The sequence below is a fragment of the Haemaphysalis longicornis genome, unplaced genomic scaffold (genome assembly GCF_048455015.1).
Source record: "Haemaphysalis longicornis isolate Haplotype H1 unplaced genomic scaffold, Haemaphysalis longicornis Haplotype H1 scaffold_12, whole genome shotgun sequence".
Lineage (NCBI taxonomy): Eukaryota > Metazoa > Arthropoda > Arachnida > Ixodida > Ixodidae > Haemaphysalis > Haemaphysalis longicornis.
This window is the reverse complement of record NW_027526225.1, coordinates 115,622,986-115,645,473: the sequence shown is the minus strand read 5'-3', so window position 1 is coordinate 115,645,473 and position 22,488 is coordinate 115,622,986. Positions and strand designations below refer to the sequence as shown.

General features: G+C 45.7%; 2 protein-coding genes across 2 annotated transcripts; both read left to right on the top strand.

Moving 5' to 3' along the window:
* The first annotated feature begins 67 nt into the window (after positions 1–67).
* Atg4b (Autophagy-related 4b) lies at positions 68–14,873 on the top strand. Its single transcript, XM_077694252.1, has 5 exons — positions 68–1,165; positions 4,594–5,051; positions 10,044–10,120; positions 11,100–11,219; positions 12,531–14,873. The coding sequence occupies exons 1-5, from the start codon at positions 444–446 to the stop codon at positions 12,708–12,710; spliced, it is 1,557 nt and encodes a 518-aa protein (XP_077550378.1). The 5' UTR covers positions 68–443; the 3' UTR covers positions 12,711–14,873.
* A 2,340-nt stretch (positions 14,874–17,213) lies between these two features.
* LOC144163322 (uncharacterized) lies at positions 17,214–22,290 on the top strand. The gene is made up of 3 exons (XM_077694251.1): positions 17,214–17,961; positions 18,220–18,368; positions 21,435–22,290. Exons 1-3 carry the CDS (start codon positions 17,283–17,285, stop codon positions 21,549–21,551), a joined length of 945 nt encoding a protein of 314 aa, XP_077550377.1. The 5' UTR covers positions 17,214–17,282; the 3' UTR covers positions 21,552–22,290.
* Positions 22,291–22,488: the final 198 nt, after the last annotated feature.

Genomic DNA, 22,488 nt, shown 5'->3' with positions numbered 1-22,488 from the left:
TTCATTAGTTTCGGTTAGAATAGTGGACTAGTTGCTAGCGCTACTAAATTCTTTTTTAGGGTAAACGTTGCAATTGACAAGCCTTCGCGAGTTGCAGGGTCGCAAGGCTAAATCAGCTAAATGTTTATAATACGATGTTTCGCATGCTCGTAACGTTTGCCAAAGGTCTATAATAAATTTTAGCACAAACTAAGTCACCGTCAGTTCAAATGTATGTTTTACAAAGCGATGCCTAGGTAAACTCCCAAACGTGTACTACAACTGCTACAACTCTACGTACTGCGTGGGCCACCGCTAGAAAATTCTTCGTGTGAGTGCAGTATGTCACACCCCAAAGAGGAGAGTCTGGTGCCGTGCAGTGTTCATGTGATCGGCTAAAGTTTTTGTAGCTTCTGTTTTACTTCCACCGTACGACTTTTTCCGAGTTGAGCGCCTCCAGGACAATGTTTAACCCCGCGGACGTGCTCACCAGACGCACCCCGCAGACGACGGCGCCGACTCTGCCTTCCATGTTCGCATTCTGCGAGCACGCACCGAACACAGGCCTAATCGTCGTACGACACCGACGATGCAGTTCGTCCGAGGACACGGAGCTCGACGGCGAGCTTCAGCCCGGCGCCGCGTCGTCCGGGGCAGCGTCCTCCGGTTCCCCTCCGTCGCCGGAAAAGGTCCGTACGAAGCTTCTCTCGGTGTGGAACCACGTCCGGTACGGCTGGACGATGCGCAAGAAGGCCAACTTCAGCGACGAAGAAGCCATCTGGCTCTTGGGGATCATGTACCACCGCAAGATACAGACGAAGAATTCGACCTCGCTGTGGTTGAGCTGCTCGTCTGTGTCTTCGCAGCGGTCGTGGAGTCCCTCGGCCCTTCCGCCGCCGCCGCCGCCGCCGCCGAGCCAGGCCGAACCGACGGCTGATGACGGTCGGCTGGCGAGCTACGAGCTCTTCATCGAGGACTTCTCGAGCCGGTTGTGGTTCACGTACCGGCGCGAGTTCCCGGCGATTCCCGGAACGGACATAACCTCGGACTGCGGCTGGGGCTGTATGCTACGGAGCAGCCAAATGATGCTGGCGCAAGCGCTCGTCACTCACGTCCTCGGCCGGCATTGGCGCTACAGCAGAGGCCACACCGAGGCCAGCGACTACATGCACCGCACCATTGTCAGGTCGGTATCCAAGGGGGAGCAGTTCTGGAGTGGATACGTGCTTATCCGATGTGTATCTTGTGCTGAGCTCAGGAATCGCTGATACTTGCCACCTAAAGTGCACTAGGTGTTCTGAATCAGGTACCAGCACTTCGAAGAACTGAGTGGCATACGAAAATGGAAAAATGCTGAAAGGGACAACGAATGGCATATGGTTCCATGTTCCTGTTACTGTTCTCCGGTCTTTTCTGCGTTATACTTGGCTATTGTTATACCTAGTAACTATAAATGCACTGTTCAGCTATCTTAAAATACATTGTTGGATTTGCATTGTGTTTGGTTTATTTTCTTTGGCTCTGCTCATCTTTTGCTCGGCGCTGGGCCCAGCTGTGTGAAAAAAAAATTGAGAAACCATTTTTCATTTCACATACTGCAATGACAGTGCTTTATTTAATAATTTCGCCGCAAAGAATCCCATGCAGGTTGTTTTGGGAATGTTCTGTCACGGGGAATGTCGCAGAAGTTTAATATGAAAGAATAGAAAGGAAAAAGGGAGAGCGGGAGTGTCCCACAACCAGAAGCAACAAAAGTTATGCTTTGGCCTTCAAACTTTACCCCCGCATTGCTGCTTTGTAATAGCCATGCACAGCGCCCATCAAACGCAAACAGTGATAAAAACGTTACAACAAAAGTACTTCTGGAAAGATAACCGGAGCACTTATTAAGTCAAACAGTGATAAAAACGTTACAACAAAAGTACTTCTGGAGAGATAACCGGAGCACTTATTAAGTCATGTCATCTTGTGCACTTTTTCAAGCTTCCTGTGGTTGGAAAATTAAATGTTCAAGAATTTCAACTCGTAGCAGAGGTGTAAGTCAGAGTAACTAGCCCCCTGTAGCAGTATTTTGTAATCTTGAAACACATTTTCAAAGTGACGGCTAAATTTAAGTGTGGGCATTGAGGTGGTCGTGAAATATGCGGGTCAAGTAATACGGCTTGCTCTTCGCACATCAGATTACTCAGAAACTCGCCCAGGAAATTGCTGCTGCTTTTCTGCGTTTTTCAAAGCCCAGTCTTTCTTTGTTTGCTTATATGAGTGCGTCACACTGGCCCTTTCACCACTGTTGGCCAACCATTTCGTTCAGTGTAATGTACACACAGATAAAGAGGCGAAGACACTTATGTTTATCAGTTGCCCGTAACTTCCGCAGTGCTCCCAGGTTTCTCTAGTGGCACGTAGCATAAAGTATCCAAGTCACAGAGGAGACAGGTTCAGCTGTCTATCTGTATGTGTGTCTCTTAAATGCGCTGCTGTGGCTAAGTTGCCTAGTCATCCTGGAAAGGACTTTAATGTTTGAAGTTCCTAAAGTTCGCTCTATCCGATCTAGTGCATCTATACCCTAAAGTGGAATTTGAACGAATTTGGGTATCGAGAATGTCTTAAAAATGACACGCTAAGACAAGGGTGGGAGGAGGGAGGCATTGAAGCTAACATTTCCGCAACAATGCGGAGTCAGTAAGAACAACTTGTCCGTTTGCCAGCTATGTTGGTGGGTTTCTTTCTTTTTTTTTGTGCCACAACTGCATGAAGATTTCCATGCTGCTGCTGTGCCGCAATCTGTAAATCTATCGATCATCATTGTGGCTGATGGGGCAGTTATTGGTTGCTAACTCGGCATCCACTCAAATTTCAATGAGAGGTCCATGGAATCTGCCGCAAGTCTAACAGCAAGTGCCATGGGCAGCAATCGCTTTGATGAGTAGCAGTCTCCTTATAGGCACCTTTGCTTCATATAGACATATAGCCGCTTGAAGGATGGTACTTATGAAGATGCGCGAGTGCTTTTCAGCAAAGAAAGTGAGAGCTTAAAAAGAGTTCCTTGTTTTAAAGCGAAGCTTTTTACCTCTACCCCCCAAGGGTTCTGTCGCGACCGTTGGAGTCAACAGGAAGCTCTCGCTAACTAATAAAAGAAGTTACTGGCACCGCCAGGAATTGAACATGGGATGAATATTGATTGATTGATTGTAGGGTTTAACGCGCCGACGCAACGCAGGCGATGAGGCGCGCCGTAGTGGAGGGCTCCGGATTAATTTTGACCACCTGGGGATCTTTAACGTGCGCCGAAATCTCGTACACACGGGCGTTTTTGCTTTTCGCCTCCATCAGAAAAGCGGCCGCCGCGGCCGGGAATCGAACCCGCGACCTCGTGCTCAGCAGCGCAACGCCTTAGCCACTGAGCCACCGCGGCGGGTGAACATGGGATGAATAGAGAAACGGAGGGAGAGCCCGTTGTCTTATCGATTGAGCTATGAGCCCACGCGGAGACGGGGGAGACAGAAGGCGCAGCCACCGAGCACATCTGCGAGTTCGCCCCTGTTTTTCCTTTAATTTTATAAAAAAAAAAAGAGTTCCCACTCATGTGCTTCACCAATACATCTCAACCTCAACAACCACCGTTCGTGGATCATGCAATGAGTTAACCTTAGCAAAGAATACGTCTTTGAAGTAATGAAGGGTGTGGTTAAAGGAGCCATGAAGACAAAGTACAAGTTGGGTTTATTAGAAAGACTACTTAGTCCCGATAACACTGATACCAATATCATCGCAATCTTCGAACAAATAACGGAGATATTAAAGAAAACGTGTAAAGCAGTCGCGACCCCCTAGCCAATTTCCCGCAACTTTTCCATGACTACATGGAACCTTGTTTGTGCGATTGGCGGCCGTCTAACTGACCTGTCGCGACGACACATGACTGGACGTCTGTAATGGGCCGGGCCTCTAGTTCCATTTGACCGCATCACTTGAATGCTAACGTGCAGTTAACGCACTGAAAATTATGTTTTATTGTTGGCCCGTATGACGTCATGCTTGCTCATAACACGTCACTGTGGCGCAAAATTTGAAAGTTTTTAAATACTTCTTGCTTTTTTTTCCGTTAAAAAAAAAACATCTTTTGGGGCTGTGATGGAGCTGAGTGAGATACTGAATCTTAGTTCTTTCAAATTACACGAAGTTGTATTTTCTCTTCATGGCTCCTTTAAGTGTGTTTCACTGGTCTCTGGTTTCACTTTTTGTAGAGCCGCATGTGGGAATTCAAGTGACGTCGAATGGGTAATCGTTGTGGGTGTCGTTAACAGCTTTACTTTCCAACCACCTTCACAGAGTGGATTGGCGTGGATTTTTTTCACTATGTTGTGCCATTGATGGTAGTTTAAACTCTCCAAGATCATGCATAGAAAGGTGATTCAGACTACAGTGGCCTTACAAGTATTGGGAACAACCCTCCGTGCATGTGTGCCTATTGGAGTTATGTGTATACATATTCTCGTCTCTGTCCGTCTCGGGCTTAGGAATCAAGGGTATCTATCGTCTGCAGTACTGTCTTCTCAATGTATAATTTTGTATGTATATCTCAATATATATATCTTGTTTTCCCACAAACAGGTGGTTTGGTGACCGGCCGGCGCAGTCGAGCCCCTTCTCGCTGCACCGCCTGGTCCAGATGGGGCTGGAGAGCGGCAAGCGTGCGGGCGACTGGTACGGCCCTTCGAGCGCCGCCTACATCCTCAAGGAGGCCTTGGAAGAGGCCGCCAAACACGAGCACCTCGTCTCGGACCTGTGCATCTACGTGGCCCAGGACTGTACCATCTACCTCGAAGACGTCCGGCAGCTGTGCCGGGAAGGGGCGGCCAACGGCGCGGCCAACGGGGCGGCGGGACGAGCGGCGCCTGCCTCCCGGCCTCCCTGGCGCTCCATCATCGTCCTCGTGCCCATGCGGCTGGGAGGGGAGCAGCTCAACAGTGTCTACATCCCCTGCGTCAAGGGCATGCTCTCGCATCCCAACTGCATCGGGGTCATCGGGGGGCGGCCCCGACACTCGCTCTTCTTCCTCGGCTGGCAAGGTGCACTTCTTCTCCATCGCAAACGCTTCCCGCAGCTACGCAGACAACACACTCCACTGCACCCCGTCACACTTTTTAGGTGGCTGTGACAGCCGCTTTTCTGGTGGCGGTGAAAAGCAAAAATGCCCGTGTGTTCGAGATTTCAGCACAAGTTAAAGATCCCCAGGTGGTCAAAATCAATCCGGGGCCCTCCACTACACCGCGCCTCATTGCCTGTGTAGCGTTGGCGCGTTTAACCTCGTAATAAGTCACACTTTTTAGGTGATGACCCCATGATTTCCCATAAGCGCTCTCTTCTGCTTCTCACCGACGTCAAATTTTTGCATCTCATTTCTTGCCATGCATCTTGACACCCTGGCCCCCTGCACCGGTCACCTTCATTGCGTTTTGTTTCATCTCTCATTTATTTTTACTGAAATGCTTTATGTTTGCTGTCGCTTCACTCTCATGAAATAACTTTTCCTTGGCGCTCTCTGCCCTTAGTCGACCTTGCACCATAAAAATCCAATCATCATCATCATTTTCCCGTTTGCTGGGTGTTCGTTGTGTTGCTTAAGGGGGGACATGGCTCTCAAAACAATTTCTTTTAATTTTTAACTAAACTCTGCGAAACTTGTCAATAGTCTTGCTGCTTTTTTTCCACTGACTTCGAATGTGTCATTATTTTTTTAGTAAGTCAGTGACCAAGGTAATTAGACATAATTAGTAATTTATGGAGGAGCAATACACAAAGCAGTGCTAGCCATAAAACTGTAATCTTTACATCTTCCAATGCTATGAACCCTGGTGAGTAGTGCAATAAGAGAATTGGTTTTTTGATGCACTGCTTGGAACTAATTTTACAGCTCATTGAACGTCGGTGTTTAAAATGGGCACCCAAAACGGTTCCTTGCCACTGGTGCCACCGAGGTTTAATGAACTGTAAAATTAGTTCCAAGCGGTGCATGAAAAAACCGATTCTCTTACTCACCAGGGTTCATAGCATTGGAAGATGTAAAGATTACAGTTTATGAGAAACACTGTTTTGTCGATCATTTCTCCAAACATTACTAATTGACTCTTATTATCTTGGGAATTAATTGACTTACTAAAAAAATGGCGTAGTTGAAATCAGTGGGGAAAAAAGCAGCAAGACTGACAAGTTTCACAGAGTTCACTTAACAATTAAAAGAAATTGTTTTGTGAGCCATGTCCCCCCTTAAAGCCCGGAACACCCGGGAGGGGGAGAACCATAGAGTTGATTGATTGATTCTTTGATTGTGGAGTTTGATGCACTGAAGCTACAGCTGGGCTCGGGGGAGGTTCGCCGTAGTGGATAGCTCCGGAGGATTAACTTCGACCACCTGGGGGATCTTAAACGTGAGCCGATGTCTTGAACACACAGGCGTTTCCGCATTTTGCCTCCGTCTGGAAAGAGGCCACTGCGGCCAGGATCGAGACTGCGTCCTCAGGCTCAGTAGCACAACTACGCTGCGGCGGGTGCCATACAGTTGCCTACGAACATGTACTAGAGGGAAATCTGTCGCTGCAGTTGCATGCCATTGTGGGCGTTGTTGTAGCAGCTGGAGGTGTTTTTCTTCTCATCTTGGTAGCCGCGTGGCTTCTTTCTTTACACTTTGGAAGCTAAAATCGACGAAAAAGCTAGCATTTCTTTTTTTGTCATAGGTGAAACTTTTTAATAATTCGTGACCTGTAAATCTTTTGGAGCTCTAGTGTTGTATTCATAAAACAAGTAAGACTTCGCAATAAGATTGTTGTTTTACAGCCACAGGCAACTTTTGGGCCTGTTGGCGAGCCATGCCAGTAATGATGGAACACTTCTCCGTAATAAATGACGGCATGGTCGCTGAAGCGCAGCTTGCCTAGACGCTAGCACCACATTGTCCCCTAGTGTATATTAAAACTCTATGGTAAGAGCTGTTGAACGGAGCGATTGTCCGTACCCTCTACGTAAACAGATTTAAAAGGTGTAGACACTCCCAAATTTGCAAAAATAGTGCACAGAGGTGTTGTGCCAATTGCAAAGAACAAAGAAGCTGGGTGTCACTGGAAACTGAGCCTTGAAGTAAGCCTGATGATTTACCTGAACCTTGAAGGTTTGGTTAGTGGAGGTGAAGAAATTTATCAGCCTTTTCACTCTGTGTACAGGGATGAGTAGGAAAGCTGTGGTGTGTTTTACGTCAATCGACATGTCTATGCACGAAGCAAAACTCGTTTGATCGTAAGTCACGATTGAGCATGTACAGGGGCGAGAGCAAAGATGCGTGTTTGATGTCAGTGGACGCATCTGTGCACGAAGCGAAACTCGTTTGATCGTGAATCACAATTGAGCATATTTCCGAGTTAATTAGCTGAAAGAAACTTAGAAGGACTAGAGCTTTTTTTCTTTCTTTTTTTCTTTTGGGGCTGTCCGTTTTTTTCCCATATAAGCCTATGTATTGGCAGGAGACGGGAATTCCGTAACGTTTGCAACTTCACTGTGGAATATGATGAAACTAGGCGTAAGGGTGGAGTCGTCTTAGTGGCTAACTGTCATATAATTTGTTTTCAGATAGTTTCGATAAAACAAAAGTTACAACTGAGTTCTGTAAGCGTACTCCCCGCATGGATGGCCATGCATTGAAAGCAGATGGGAATTCTGTAACATTCACAACGTCACTGTAAACGAACTAGTTATGACAAGTAAACGAAGCTCAGTGTAATCATATTGTCTTAGCAGCCAATTTTAGCATGATTTTTTTTTTAAGCTACCCACATTAAACTGAGAGCTACAGAGCATTCATGAGAAACTGGAGAAAAAATTCACGTTGATGCAGTGCGTAGACGAACAGACATCGACCACCGCCAGAGGATAGCTACATACATCTTCGCTGTAAAATTTGGGTTTCAAACGAGTGAACTGAGCCGAAAAGGTTCAGTTACAAAGTTGTGAGGCGTAAAAAGGAACGCTGCACGCGACAGTTTTCACGAAAGGTTTGCACTGCCCGAAGGAAAATGGGTCAAATTCGAACAACCAGCTGGTGGAACAGATCAGCCAAGTGGTTCTGCGTCACATGTGCGCAGCTGCTGGCGTTGTTAGTGCAGCAGGAATGAGGACAGAAGGAAGATGGTGCATACGAGCACCCATGTCTGCCCTCCTCCTATATTCGCTTCCGCTGCGCTGTTTTTCCTGTCTTTCTGTCAATTAGGAAACGTAAAAAAAGGGTCGAGACCTGTGCTAAAATGTTTGGGTGGCGGTCCACAGATGCGTTATGAACTAGTTTTGTTTCCCCCTTAACACAAGCAAGTGTAGCAGGGTTCAAGCAGAAATGCTGAATTAGGATAGACAACTTCACAGCACAATGCCACGACGATGCAGTTGCACTGGCGATGTGTGCAACCTTGGCCATAATGACAAAAATGTGCACAACGACAATGCGCACCTGAACAGAAACAAAGCGTAAAAAAATCGCGGCAAAATTCCTCTTCCCGAAGGAGGCACACTCACACGCACTCAAACCAAACACAGAGTCCTTGGTTTCACTTTATTCACCAAATACATAGTTCACTTTCACTCAGGCGGTAAAACAATACAAAAAAAAAATCACCCGCTATTTTGAAAGCTATCAGGTTTTAGGTTATGCCTTTCAGTAACTTGGACTTCATTTCCATCAACAAGAAAATATCCTTCAGTAGCATTCCTTTCAATGCAGAAACATTTGTCGCTGGCAACGTAAACAAAAGAAGTGGTTGCAGTGCTAAACTAAGGTTGCTCAATTCGCATTCCCGGCAGGTGCTTTGGTCAAGTCCACATCTTCTCAATGGTACCGCTTAGAGCAAGTTAGATGAAATAGTAGATAGATAGTTAGATAAGATGAAATAATTTATTGCAATAAACCTGAAACCTGCACTAATTGGTTAGCATTCATGACAGATTAACTTGCACGCACTACGGGGACGAGACGAAAAAAGACACAAAGACTGTTCCGGTCTTTGTGTCTTTCGTTTGTTTTGTACCCATATAGTGCACGCAAGTAAACCCGTTAAAAATAATTTGTTTAATTCTTAGATTAGATTATGGTGTTTAACGTGCTGAATTATGCCTGGGCTATGAGGTGTGCCATAGTGGAGGGCTCCAGATTAATTTTGACCACCTGGGAATGTTTATTGTGCACCAAAATCTTGACACACAGGCATTTTCGTTTTTTGCCTCTATGAGGAAAGCACATAGCCACCGTGGCAGAGATCGAAACCGCGTTCTTGGGGGGCTCAGCAGCACAATGCCTTGGCCACTGAGCCACCACGGAGGGTAATTTCTGCGTAGTTCGTCAATCTAGCCTGGCATACGTTGTGGGCGGCCAAAAAATACGCCCGTATGACGGAGTTTTTGCAAGAATTCTTGAACAGGAGAGAATTTATGTCACTAAAGCAAAATATCGAGAAATGTAGACGCAATGTGAAATTGACAATTCACTTACAAATTTATTTTTATGAGTTGTGAGAAACTTGCCATTGTTCTATTTTTCTCGTAATTTTAAAGAACGCTCCACTTATTAACCTACCTCGAAGTCTTCTTTGGTTACATATTGATTTGTACACTTTGTACCGTTATAATGGACTCTTTTGTCCACTTTTATGGAAGCCCAGTTTCACAGAACCGACGGGAGCCAGGAAGTGTAGCACAAAAAAAAGAAAGTAGAAAAATTTGTGAAGTTTGTAAAACAATGAAGAATTCGTAAGACAATGAAGAATTGTGGCGAACGTTTTTATGGCTCTGACCAGTACAGATCACACCTGAGGAAGCTACCTCCACTTCTAGAAATGGGTGACAATGAAGAATTGTCGCAAACCTTTTTGTCGCTCTGACCAAAACATCTCACACCTGAGCCTCCAGTTCAAGAAATTGATTGTTCAGAATGGTGTGTGGGCAGGTTTTCTTGCGGTGTGGAAAAAAAAAAAAAAAGAAACTTTTTATTGAAGAAAACAAATTTTCTGCGATTCATTACCCTGCAGGTGAGAAGGTGATATACCTGGACCCTCACTATGTTCAAGAGGCTGTCGACGTAGGCACCCAAGACTTTCCCCTGGAGGTGCGTCAAATATGCTCGCTGTTTTGCCAGCCATAGTCTGCAAGTTGAGCAGGTTTTCAGACTATTTTTTTTATAAAGATGAACAGTGAGAAATTGCCGCGCACTGTGTGCAAAACAGCTCTACTCGTGTGCTAGCTTAATTCTGCAGTCTTAAAAAGTTTCAGGTGTTTTTGGTGTTTTAGACATTGTGATTTAATAAAATGCTACGGTGAGGACAACCTGGAGCCCATTTTTCGCCTGCGATTTATGCAGGTAGGGCGTGTTAAATGCACAGAGTTTTGCAATGCCTTCTCAGCGATTCAATTTCGTCGAAGTGTTCTATCATTCAGCTCAGATAAATGGGCCACGGAGGCAAAACGCAACTTTGTTTAATTTGGAAGCGCTAGGTTTCAGTACCTCACTCCACTCCATTTCAGCCACAAAAGCCATTTTTTAGCAGAAAAAAACACAAGTATTGAGAAGCGTTCAGATTTTGCGCTACAGTGATGTGCTATTATCTGGAGTGGCATCATATATGGGCCAGCACGAAAATAAAAACGTAATTTTCGCTGTACTAACTTCACATTAGCATTCGAGTGGTGCAAACAAACAGCCCACTACAACCATTCAGTCATGTGGCCTAGCGATGGGTTAGTTCGATGGCCACCAGTTGCACAAACAAGACTCTGTGACGTCGTAGAAAAGTTGCCAGAAAGTGGATAGGCAGTCACTGTTGTCTCGCATGTTTTCTTTGATATTCCAGTTATTATTGCGCACTTTGTGATGGAAGTGGTATCATTTTTGTCAGGACAAAGCAGTCCTTCTAATGAACCGAACTGGTATTTTGTCTTCATGGCCCCTCTTTAAAGGTCTTTTGCTTTTTGCAAATATTTTTTGTCGCATTGTTTGCATTGCCTCACCTTGGCAGAGGAGAGTACTCGTCAAGTTTTCTCGCTTGTTGTGCGCTTAATTAATGGTTTTAGTTATTGTCCTTGCGCAGTCCTTCCACTGTTCGTGGCCACGGAAGATGTCCTTCTTCAAGATGGACCCCAGCTGCACCATCGGCTTCTACTGCAAGACCGAGGATGAGTTTGAGCAGTTTGTCAAGGACGTGAAACTGGTGAGCAACGCGGCACTCTGGGCTCGCAAGGAATTAAGTGTTATAGGGGCATTCACTGTGTGGCCATAATGCTAAGCTTTTCCTTGAAACTGGAGGAACGCGGTAATGGTCCTCTTCTTTAATCCACATGCCTTTAGAAGTGTTGGACTGGGATGTTCAAATTACAAATGAAACAGGCATCCGTGGATGTAGCCGACGGTGTATAGTTGAAATTCGGTTTCGTCGCAGGGGTGGTTCTCATCTCTTCCTGTTGTTGCTCATTTAAACAACTCGGCTCATTTGTTAATTGAATCGATGTTAAACTGATACCAACAGTATGAAAAACACTAATTCGGTACCAGCTTGCTGAGATGTTGATTCTTTCGCAGTTATTCTGTTCTATCATGGGTGCTTGGTTCTTCAGAATGTTTCGAGTGCAGGTGTTTTTAGCAAACAGGAAGGAACAGATATGGTTGAGACAGCGGTATGGGATGGACAAAACAGACGCATTTGTCTTTCCCGTATCAAAGATGTACAGCTTCCAGAATTGCTGGAATGAAAATCGAAAGTCTGGAAGAAGTGTGTGTTGCTGCAGTTTCTGATACGGAACAATGAAACCGGATAAGCAGCCCTTGCTGTCTCTAGTGTTTCTAATTTGGGTCGACTCCTGTTGTGCTCGCCTTGAAACAATGGTCCGATCATGCTGCGTACTCCCAATGATAAGCCTTGCTTCGTGTGTCTGGCCCAGTGCCTCGCAGGGAAGACATTGTCAATGGAACACATGCCTTGTGATTGAACGGTAGAGAGCTCAAAGTAGCAGTGAAGAGGAGAAACTCTTTTGAAACGGCTGGGAGTTGATTGTGCAAATTTGGTGTGTGCACTCCACTTTGGTTAATCGTGTGTTGTCTAATTAGAGTAGGGTTTTGTATCTGTGCTTGGGGATAGGTGCAGAGGCCACTCAGTATCATTGGTTAAAGGAAGCAGTTTTGTAAGTGAGGAATAAAAAATTGCGTACACACGGCAGGGATAGCGTTGTTTGGAAGCTGCTGTTGATCTCAAAACATACAAATCAGAGTGTAATAATCAATTGCATCTGACATGCGAAACACCTTTAACTCTTTCGTTACGGCAGAAAAACGGCAGATTTTAAGTGCTTCCACAAAACTATTTCTTTCTCTTGAGCTAGTGGACACATTTAGCATGGACATTTAGGACACATTTAGTGGACACATAGACAATTTCTCGCTTTCCGGCCAAGCGTAGATGATATTCTGCGATGAAAGAGCTATTTAGTGGTTCATTTTAACAGTGCTGGTGCTCAATTTTTCACAGCTCGCAGTACCAATGGAGTCACGGCACGAGTACCCGGTCTTCCTCGTGTCGGAGGGGAGCTGTGCAGCCCACACCGACACGTCCGGCAGCGACGACTTCGCTCACGTCCTACAAGACATGTACCTGAGGGAGGACAGCCGCGATCGCCGCTGCTCCTCTGAGGAATACATCATACTCTGATTCTGGCGCGTCTTGCGTTCTTCTTTTGGGTGCCTGCCCCCCGCCGTCTTTGTTTTTCATCATTGTAGGCACTAGAACCTCTGCGTTGTCTGGACGTGGCAATACTGGAGGAAGGGTGATTGTCTGCCAAACAGTTCTAAATGCACTACGCTATGGAAGACACGCTTAGCAAAGTATGCAATGCAAAGAAATGGTTGCCATATTTGTCATTTTTTTAAATGTCTGGTGGTACCTTGTGTAAAGGAGGTGCCAACTGAGAGACCTGCTGAGTTCTTAGGTAGTTTGATAAAGAGTTTTGACCGTTGTGTTGGTTTGAACATTTTGAAATGCCATTGTCCCGAGTCTGTTCTTCAGCTGGTGGTTTGAGATCTGTAACCTGAACATGGCTTTGCTAAGTGAAGAACAACAGACTTTTTAGAATAGTTATATAAAGACGGTTTCTTTTCTAAACAGGAAACTCATTTCAGTTTCAGGTGTGTCCTTATTTTTTATGAATTTTAAATAAGTCTTGAATTTGACTTGCTAATTTTTCAAAATGGGGACCTTGTTTTTTGTAACCTCGGTAGCTTTGCTATTTGACAGAATGTTTTGTATCGCAGATCACACGCCCTCTTGGTGTCAAGGCTCTGAGTTGTTTGTGTATTAAATTGTTTCGAAAGCTTCTGAACTATGTAAATAACACAAGAAGCCAGGGGTACTCGTTTAATTTTGTCTGCACCTGTGCGAACTAAAACTTTCATCCATGGGCGTTGTTTCCTCTAACTGCATCGCGTAGTTTTGTCCTTGTTATGCGATGTTGCTTAAGGTTCAAATCCGAACAATGTTCCCATGGTTAGCACCCCACCAAGCCCACGTTACTAGCAATAATCACTTGCATACAAGGGGCTTTTTTTTTTTTTTTTTTTTGCCTGCTCTGAACCAGCATCGTATTGCCTGTATAGCGGTTTTAAGCAAATATCCTTAGTTTGTTGCGCACAAATATCGCTATGATTGTAGCGTCTAGCTTTAGGTCAAGCTGCTTTGAGGGACTTATTTGATGACTGTGAAGTTCACCAAGTACTACAAGCTGCGCAGTTTGATCTCAAGTTGCTTTTGTGATCACGAGCTATTTGTGATACATGCGTTTGTTCCTGTGGCTTTCAGCAGCGCATTCTATCTGTTGAAAGCTGTATGAAAGATGTCTTTTTGCTGGGAGCTTTGGGTATTTTTTCTTTCCTTTTTGAAAGCCTGCTGTACCAGACAGTGTTATGCTGTATGAAGATAATGTTAACCTGTGCGTCAAAGTGTGTACTCGTAATGGTAAATATTTTGTTAACTGTCCCACAGCTGTTCACAGTGCAAATTGAATCACGTGGTACCGATGGGAGCATAGTTGTCATGTGATCAGTCACGTGATCAATGGTCACGGCAGTTTCAGTGCAAAGAACGTTAATGGGATCTCGGTTTGCGCCCCCACAAAGTCTGTGGCGTAGCTCTAGTCAGTGTGATTTAAAATTGCTCATTGTGGGTGCAGTGCTCAGGTTGAGAAATGACCTAGCACACTTAGCTGTCAAACTAATAAGTGAGTTGTGTTTTGCTGCGACAGGGTTTAATTTATTCCCACAACATAAAAGCCTCATATTGTGGCCGGCAGACAAATGGCGGGTGGCCGGGAAGCTTTGTTTTTTAATTAACTGATAGACATGCTAATCAATGTTATTTACAAGTTGTTCTGCATGATAAGCTCTATTTTCATTTTTTCTCACCTATTTTAGCCTCGGAGAAAACATATATTACAACCTTGCACACATGTGGGCATATTATTGCACTGTTACAAATTTTCTGTTGACGTTCGAGAGCGGAGTTTGTATATTTTACCTTTATGATGAACTCTGCGTTACACAATATATATATATATATATATATATATATATATATATATATATATATATATATATATATATATATATATATATATATATATATATATATATAAATCAGTTATCCTGTGACCATATCATTTCATTACCCTGATCTGTGTGATATATAAAATCTAGTGACCGTGTCTTGAGTACATGGGTCAGTTTCCAATGCATGCCGTTGGTTATTTTTTAAACGGTGCCTGCTTTTCGGGAAATTTGCGCGCTATATATTTTATTGGAATAAAACGTTTCCCTGCCATGATTTGCTTTTGCTTTTTTTGTGCCTCTCATACTGTGCTTCGGTTCAGGGACTAGTCAGAGGAGACTGGGAAAATTGGTTCCTGTCAAATTTTTACAGGGACCGTGCAACTCCACTGCATTTGGGAACAAACGTACAACTTCTGCAAAATCGGCAACAACTTTTTGATGATATGCATTTGGTAAAACCTTATTTCAGCAGTTGTCAAGGGTTCAAGTTGTGAAATTTCAGCCCAATCACCTTCCAGGCAAATGTTTCATCTGAAGAAAGAGTAAAACCCATGGTTAGACCATTACAGAGGAGAAATGCCACATGAGGTTACGGGCTTCATTAATTTTGATTTTTGATAGCCCATTTTCCGGTCTCTACTGCATTGCACATTTTTGAACAGGGTTGGGATAGTAGCTGCCTCCATTTTAGGCAGGCAGCTTTTATTCACATCATTGGTGATTTTGTGGCTATCCATCATTGCTGTCCTTATTGACACTGCCCAACCGGAGATCAAAATTTCCCCGTCTTGAGGCACTCGTTCTGAATTTCATGTTCTGGCCTTATTCTTGGCATTAACATTTCTAACGTGTTCATTTTTTGCCTTCTACCTGCTCTAGTCTGACCGACAATCCTCACTCTTCAAAGAGCAAGTTCTTTCCATAAGTTCTTTGGCCTACCTTCTCACCTAATCAGCCTTCAGCTGCGCAGCCAAGGTTGTATTATTGGGGATGCCTCCATGGCCAGGGCATTTCAGGCACGTCATGCACCTCTCATTGCTCTGCTCTTGCTGCACTGCCATGTGTGATGGCCAGCAAGAGACTTGGTGCAACTGAAAGAGGGCTGGGCAGTTGCAGTGAATTCTTTTCTGCTGCATGAACTGCAGCCAAAGAATTCGCATTAAAAGTGAAGTAGTGCCGGTCCCGTCTCTCTCTCTATTTCTCCCTCCCTTGTGTTATTATCTGTCCTGCACTGACTTTTAAATACCATGTACGAACAAGCGCAGCAGCAATTTTTATTGTCATCTTTTTTCTACAATGGGCTCTTCTCCTTTTAAATGTGCCTCCGCTTCTTCTCAAGCCCAAGATTTCTCAAAGAGTTGAAAAAAGCGCCAATCCTGTCTCTCTGCCCCTTTCGTCTTAACTTTTATGACAAATACTACGTACTGACGCCCAGCAGGAAGTTTTTGTAGCGCAAGCTACACTACGCGTCCTCGGGCAGTCTTCGCGGGGTGACCAGTTTTTCCCTTGAGCGCTAAGGTCAAACCACACCCCCTTCCGCAAGCGCTTTGCACGGAGCAGCCGCAGCAGCGGACCGATAACGGGGAGAGCGAGTCAGCAGGGAAGAGTTAAGCGAGGAGGGAAGGGAGACGTTCATGGGACATGGCGGAGGAAGGCGAGGAGGCCGCCGCCGCAGCGATAAGCGCGCGCCACGGAGGAAGGCCACGTGCGGCGCAGAACCGTGCGCGATGGAGGAATACGAACATCCAGCTGTGGTCCCTCGTACAGCGGCGATGCTTGAAGAACGCCGTGAGGCGAAAACGGGGAAAAACGCTGCTGTTACGTGCAGCTTCGCTGCCTTCAAATCTTACGCATTAAAGGCAAGGTATGGCGAAGATGTGGGAATTTGACGCCTTCATAGAAGAAGGAGACGAAGATTTCGCTTCGTACATAGAACGGTTTGGAAAGATCCCTGCGTGTATGATCGCTGCTATCAGTGCCTTCCCGCCCACTGCTTCTTTCGCCAGCTTCCCCGCTTGTTTGATTTCTATACATACTTTTCATGTTTTCTTTCCTTTATTTTTTTTATTTTATTTTATGTTGGTTTCAACTCTTCCTGATGCTACGTCTCATGTTTGAGCAGTTTTTTTTCTTTCTGTATATATTTCCCTAATATTTTATTTAATTCCTTAAATGTGTTTCTTAATTTCTCTCTGTGAGCGTCCCTTTCCTGGCCAATCCCCCTGAGTGGGTATGAGCCATCTCTTTTGACACTACCACCACCACCACACTATTGCAAAGTAGCCGGCGTACAAGACGAAGAACTTAAAAAGTCAGCCTTCATCTCTGCCATAGGAAAGAAAGCGTACAAGACGCTCAAGGACCTTCTTCTACCGGCAAAGCCTGAAGAGAAGACGTTCGAGGACTTGGTGAAAGTGCTGAGTGACCACTACGAGCCTTCAAGTCAAGTCATTGCGGAGCGCTTCAAATTCAACAGGAGGTACCAAGGAGAAGGGGAGTCCGTCGCGGCATTTGCAGTCACGCTGAAACACACGGCAGCCAAGTGCAACTGCGGTACGTTTCTCGACGACGCTTTACGGGACCGGTTCGTCGCTGGGTTACGGAATTCCACCATTCAGACGGGTTTACTGAAGAAGAAGGAGTTGACGTTCGAATCGGCCTGCGTTTTTGCTAAGAGCGTTGAATGGCCGAGCGGGAGTCGAGGGGATTCCGACCAACAGCGAGTACGGATGCCGACGTCCACGCTCTAAAGAAGACGGGAAAGAAACCGGAGTTTGCCAGTGAGTCGAGAAACAGTTCAAAGCAAAGCTGCTATCGATGCGGTGAAGAGCATGACGCCCGTTGCTGCCGTTATCGGAAATTCGAATGCCATCTTTGCAAGCGCATGGGGCATTTGGCGCGCATGGGCAGATGCAAGCAGCCGACGACTGGCACCGCCCATTACGTGAACGACGGAGCGAGCGGAGGCACAGAACTGCTGCTTCACGGTGTGTATCTGGTGGGCACGGAAAAACAACCGTATGAAGTTGAACTGCAGATAGCAGGCAAGCTTGTGAAGATGCAAGTAGATACGGGGGCAGCCGTATCACTCGTTCCGGAATGCGTTTACCGGCAGCTAAAGCAGCCGCCGCAGCTTGCGAAGTGCGATATGAAGCTCAAGTCTTACGGCGGAGCAACGCTAAAAGTCAAAGGCCAAGCGGAAGTGTTGGTCGACTACAAGGGACAGCGGAAATTTCTGCCAATCATCGTGGTACCAGGAGACAAGCCAGCACTCCTAGATTGCGAACTGGATTGCGAACCTCGGAATGGACCTAAACAGCATTCACGAGGTGCACGCGCAACCGTCTGTCGACAGCATCAAGGTATGCCAGCGTTTTTTCACCTGGTCTAGGGTTGATAAAGGGTTACCAAGCAAAGCTGGTTACCAAAGCAAAGCTGCCCGCGGTGGAAGATTTGTTCACGACACTGGCTGGGGGCAAGGTTTTCACCGTTCTGGACCTTTCGACGGCGTATCAGCAAATCGAGGTACCCTGACTCGCGACCTTTGCTGACTATAAACTCTCACATGGGGTTGTTCCAGTATGTTCGGATGCCGTACGGAATCTCAAGTGCACCTGCAGTTTTCCAGGCAATCATGGACGAGCTGCTGAAGGGACTACCGGGAGTGGTATGCTACCTCGACGACGTCCTCATCACGGGAGCATCGCATACCGAATGCCTGGCCCGGGTGGATGCAGTCCTGCAGGTTTTCATGGAACACGGCGTCAAAGTGAGAAAGGAAAAATACAAGTTTTTCTTGAATTCTGTCAAATATCTTGGGCATATCATTGACGAAAATGGTCTGCACCCGTGCGTCGAGAAGGTTGAAGCCAGAAAGCATGCACCCACACCTAAGAACATCAGTGAGCTTAACTCTTTCGTTACCGCGGGAAATTGATCAATTTTGAAGGGTCTAACAAAACATTTTTTCGTGCTATACATATTGGTTAGGCACACATTGCAGTGACATAAAATGCAGATTATTCCACGCGCTTTCCAACGACACCAGTTTTAATAATGTCTTCCTAAATATAGATTGCGAAAAAAATGATCGAATTCGAAATTTTTGTCCACGCGTCGAAGAAAATAAGAAAAAGTAAGTTGTGTATAATAAACGAGCAGTAGTAGAAAAAATTTAGAATATACATTTTGTAGGTAGACATTTCAAAAACCCGCCGTAGAAAAAAAAATTGAGTTGCGCAGTACATATTGTAAGATATAAAAGAAAATGATAGCCCGCGTGGTGCCCGTGCCATGTGGTGAAGCCCAACCACTATTTCAAATTTTGCTATTTTGGATGGTTCTCTAAAAGAAATCTGGTGGTTTGACATTATTAAAGGCTCAAATTAGCCTACACGTGATGTAAAAACCCCTTGTCAATGATTATGACCGGCACAATATTGAAGGCAAGCAAGCGATGTGAAAAAATCCGCTTGGAGTTGAGAACCAAACTCTTTGGTAGATGCTTGTTGACGTTCTGATGATCACTTATCAGTCAGAACTTTCATTTGCGGTTTAATATCATGTTCTGACTCACTAAGGTAGCCCTGCTTGCAGGAATAACGTACGATGCGCTCGAATCATGCCCAGCAAGCTTTCACCAAGCCGCCGTCGGGCTGTAAAGCGAGTTCAGCACTACGAGCCTACTACATTGCAGCGCCACCTAACAATTTTGAAAAGAAATAAATACAAGGCTGTTGGAGACTTTGCCAGAACAGGCAGTTGTACTAAGTAGCGACACTAGACCTCCGGAAATACCCGCGTATGAAACCGAAACTGGCCGGTGAACAGCTGGCGGTGCTCAAGGCGTTCTCCTCGTGGAAGCGTTCTCCTCGTCTGAACTGATACCCGACGACTTGGTGTTATCGTTTGACTTTGAGCGGAAGCTCTTATCGCAGAAACAAGGCGTAGATAAAGTGGACGCACGAGCGGCATGCTTGTTTTGAGGAGCAGTAGCGGGCAACGGAAGCGCCATAGCAAATGAGCTTGTAGTTGGGTAACTGCGTAGTAGTGCCAAATGTGAATTTCGCAATGCAAAAACGAAACCGAAACTGCTGGAAACTGGTTGAAAATGGCAGGCACACTCGCTAGACATGCGGGGGACCATCAGAAATAAGCTTTGGGAGAATAAAGATGCCCTTTGTCCGAACCAAAGATCATTAGTGAATAGCTGGGGCCATTTTCAAGTAATTATCACCTCTTAACGCTGCCGGATTACAAAGCTAACCGCATTATTTGGTATTTGTATTGCCAGGAGCCTTTTGACAAAAAAAAATATTATGGTAATGCAGCCTAACCACGATCTGCGTCCTTTTTCCTCAAGTGCAGCAGCCACACCCCTTCCTCAAAAACACACGCACCTCAGCTCGCAAAAAACGTCGTCGAAAATCTCAATGTCGCCGGAGCGGGAACATTTGAACTGATTCTAAAAGGGCAGCGCCTAGACTAACCACTGGCCGCATTAGGTGTAGGAGAAACGACTACAACATGTTGAAATAGGCAATATAAATCATCGATCACCGGTGATCGATTTGAATAGGCGTGGTAACGAAAGAGTTAAAGCTTACCTGGGAATGATAAATTTTTATTCCAAGTTCATGCCAAACATGTCTTCAAGGCTAAAGCTTTTGTATGAACTGCTTCAGAAGGAAAAGAAGTGGGTCTGGTCCGCAAAAGAAGAAAAAGCCTTCGCGGAGAGCAAGAGCCTCCTTACGCCAGACAGCGTACTAACATTCTATGACCCAAAGAAGCCTCTTGGATTAGTCTGCGACGCCTCTCCTTACGGGGTTGGCGCAGTACGTGTTGCTTCATGTCGTGAACGGGCAGAAAAGGCCGATAGTTTACGCGTCACGCACTCTGAGCAAGGCCGAAAGTGGCTACGCACACATACAAATTTAGGAAGCTTTGGCTGTGGTTTTCGGAATCAAACGGTTTCACAAGTACTATATCTTTATGGCCGTGAGTTCACCATTTATTCCGATCACCTTCCCCTGGAGGGACTGCTTGGGCAAACAAAGCCAATTCAGCAAATGGCAGCAGCACGCATGCAGCGCTGGATGCTATTACTAGCTGCATATCGCTACAAATGGGTGTACAGAGAGGGAGCCCAAGTAGCAAACGCGGACGCGTTATCGCGATTACCGCTTCCGAACGACGCCGACGAAAGCGACTACGTTCACTTCTTTTCAGCAGTAGAAGCCGTACCACTATCTGCGGAAAAGATAAGTGACGAAACCCAAAAAGACGCAGTTTTGTCGAAAGTGCTAATGTATGTTTTGAATGGATGGCCATCGTACGTGTCAGAAGACAACATAGCCCCATTATTTTCGCGGAAAGACGAACTGTCGGTAGACTGGTTATGGGGAACTGTGGTTACAATCCGAAGTCTTGTCGCTTTTGCATGAAGGGCATCCAGGTATCACTCGCATGAAAATGTGTGGTGGCCAAAGTTGTGTGACCGCATCGAAGAAACGGTAAAAGGTTGTTCGACTTGCCAACTAACTCAGAACTCTGCGCCGCACGTTCCGATCGATGTTATCGTGGGGATGGCCAACCCGCAGGTGGCAGAGAGTTCACCTGGATTTTGCCTACTACAAGAACGACTGGTTTTTAGTGCTTGTCGATGCGCACTCCAAGTGGGTGGATGTTCTGCACATGAAGTTCACTACAGCACAGGCTACAGTTGAAGAACTACGCACTGTTTTTGCTGCTTTTGGGCTTCTAGAGAGAATTGGGACTGACAATGGTCCCCAATTTGTGTCTGCTGAATTCACAATATTTCTCAAATCGAATGCAGTGCAGCACACCAGGACACCCCCTTACCGCCCTTCAAATGGCACTGCGGAGAGGCTTGTCCAGACCGTCAAGCGGAGCTTCATCAGACAGCTACGGGACGAGCAGAACACGGGAGTGACTCGGACGATGCAACATCGGGTAGACCAGTTCCTGTTCCATATCTCGTCGCCATCTGTTATAGCCGGCGAGCAAGGCGACGCTGGACTCAGTTGGTGGCGAAGGTTTAATGCGATAAGCAAGCGGCTCGCATGCCAATATAAGTACAGAGCCCATGACGTAGCCTGTGACGCCAGTACGGCGCGTCATACGTTGGCTACTACATTTTACATCAACACGTTGATTTGTATATTGCAAGTATCATCTGTTTATTACGAAAATTAAGCGTGTTTTTTTATCTTTGAAGCACCTCACCAACTCCAACGATGATCTCTTTGAGGAAGAGCGTATAAGAACAGAGAACCGCTAACCGAACGACTCAAGCAAGTTTACGGTGTACTTACTTGTCTGCCCGGTACGTACTGCGTTGGTGTTGTGTGGTGTAGTATTGGTTGTAGGAACCTAGCTTCTGTTTAATGAACATTTGCGATTCTCAAAACGTTTACTGAACATCCAAAATACATCTTATTTCGGAAGTGCGAATAAACGTACGGAAGTGTTAAATCCGGACGTCCCACGGACGTAAATGGCATATGTCCATAGGCTCTGAAACGGACGTCCGCTGGAGTCGATATGGACGTACGTTGGACGGCCGACGGACATCCGCGGTGGTCGCTTAATTGGGCAGAAATACTGATGCGGAACATTTTTACACACGGGTTGCCGTTCTTTGTACGCAGTCTTGTTTCAACGCCCTTTGAAATCTGATAGTGGCAAGTTTCGTTACTAGTAGCTGCTACATATATATGTAGCACTTTGGTGTCGACATTTTGTTATAGGGTGTTGGATTTTGTGTACCTACTTGCCGCAAATTGTGGACTATAACATTCAGGTTCAGTGCTCAGAATTTGCGCCACAACACCCCTTGTGCAGGAATTGGCCATGGTCAGCTCCAGCTC